General features: G+C 45.1%; 1 protein-coding gene across 1 annotated transcript in view; it reads left to right on the top strand.

Annotated features, from left to right (window-relative positions):
- Positions 1–944, top strand: part of LOC106323523 — a 4,818-nt gene that overhangs the window by 1,134 nt on the left and 2,740 nt on the right. The window contains exons 4-6 of the mRNA XM_013761632.1: positions 46–185; positions 299–424; positions 512–934. Coding sequence (XP_013617086.1) covers positions 46–185; positions 299–424; positions 512–934 — 689 coding nt within the window. The remainder of the gene's footprint in view (positions 1–45; positions 186–298; positions 425–511; positions 935–944) is intronic.

Raw genomic sequence — 944 nt, 5'->3', positions numbered from 1 at the left:
GGAAAATTCCCGAAAACCATGATAACCCCTCTCCACAATTATCAGATAACTCTTTATCGATGGCATCACCGGTGGTTCAAACGCTTCAGAAGTCTGTCAATAGTCCAGCTTTAGTAGCTGCGACTCCTGATAAGGAGTTTGGACCGAAAAAGAATTTGGCCAAGGAGCTTGAAAAGGAATCAGGGGTGAAAAGGAGTTTGGACTGATGTGTGGCCTCTTGATTTCGTAGTAGTTTCTCCTGCAAGGCTACTAAGGATGATAAGGCTACTAAGGATCCAGCCTATGGACGCGGCTGCAGGCGCGTATTGTTAAGGGTGAGGAAGCCGATGAGAAGAAAAAAGCAGCGCATGCAGATGCTGCGTTAAAGAGGAAGGAGAAGGCTGAGGCTAAGAAAAAAACTACTGAGGATAAGAAAAAAGGGGCTGTAGCTAAGAAAAAAATGGTTGAGGCTAAGAAAAAAGAGGCTGAGTTAAAGAAGAAACAAGAGGCTGAGCTAAAGAAGCAAAAACAGGCTGAGTCAAAGTACAAAAAGGTGACTCCACCGCGTGACGGTGTAACAAGATGCAAGGTACAACCTGATGTAGAGGACAGTTCATTGGCTGATATAACTGACGAAGTTGTTGCAGAACAGAACGAATTCGCGCCGGAGTCTGATGTCGAGAATTCTGAAGTGGTTAGATCTGCCATAATTAAGGACTACCGGGAGAAAAATGTTCGGTTAACTCCAAAAGGGTTGTCGATGACGGCAGTTTCTTCATCATTACTTTTTCCGAACGTAGGACATGGAATAACGACGTGCATGAGGAAGAATGTTACTCCTTCATCAGCAATATATGACCCTCTAGCACCTGTTGATCTGGCGCGATTGGAAAAACTGATGCAACACATTAAGGGAATTCCACCCACACCACCAGCACCAGCAGATAAACCAGCAGTCCTCTCCG

This window comes from Brassica oleracea, chromosome C2, assembly GCF_000695525.1.
Source record: "Brassica oleracea var. oleracea cultivar TO1000 chromosome C2, BOL, whole genome shotgun sequence".
Taxonomy (NCBI): domain Eukaryota; kingdom Viridiplantae; phylum Streptophyta; class Magnoliopsida; order Brassicales; family Brassicaceae; genus Brassica; species Brassica oleracea.
The sequence above is the reverse complement of the archived record's forward strand: the minus strand, read 5'-3'. Positions and strand labels throughout refer to the sequence as shown.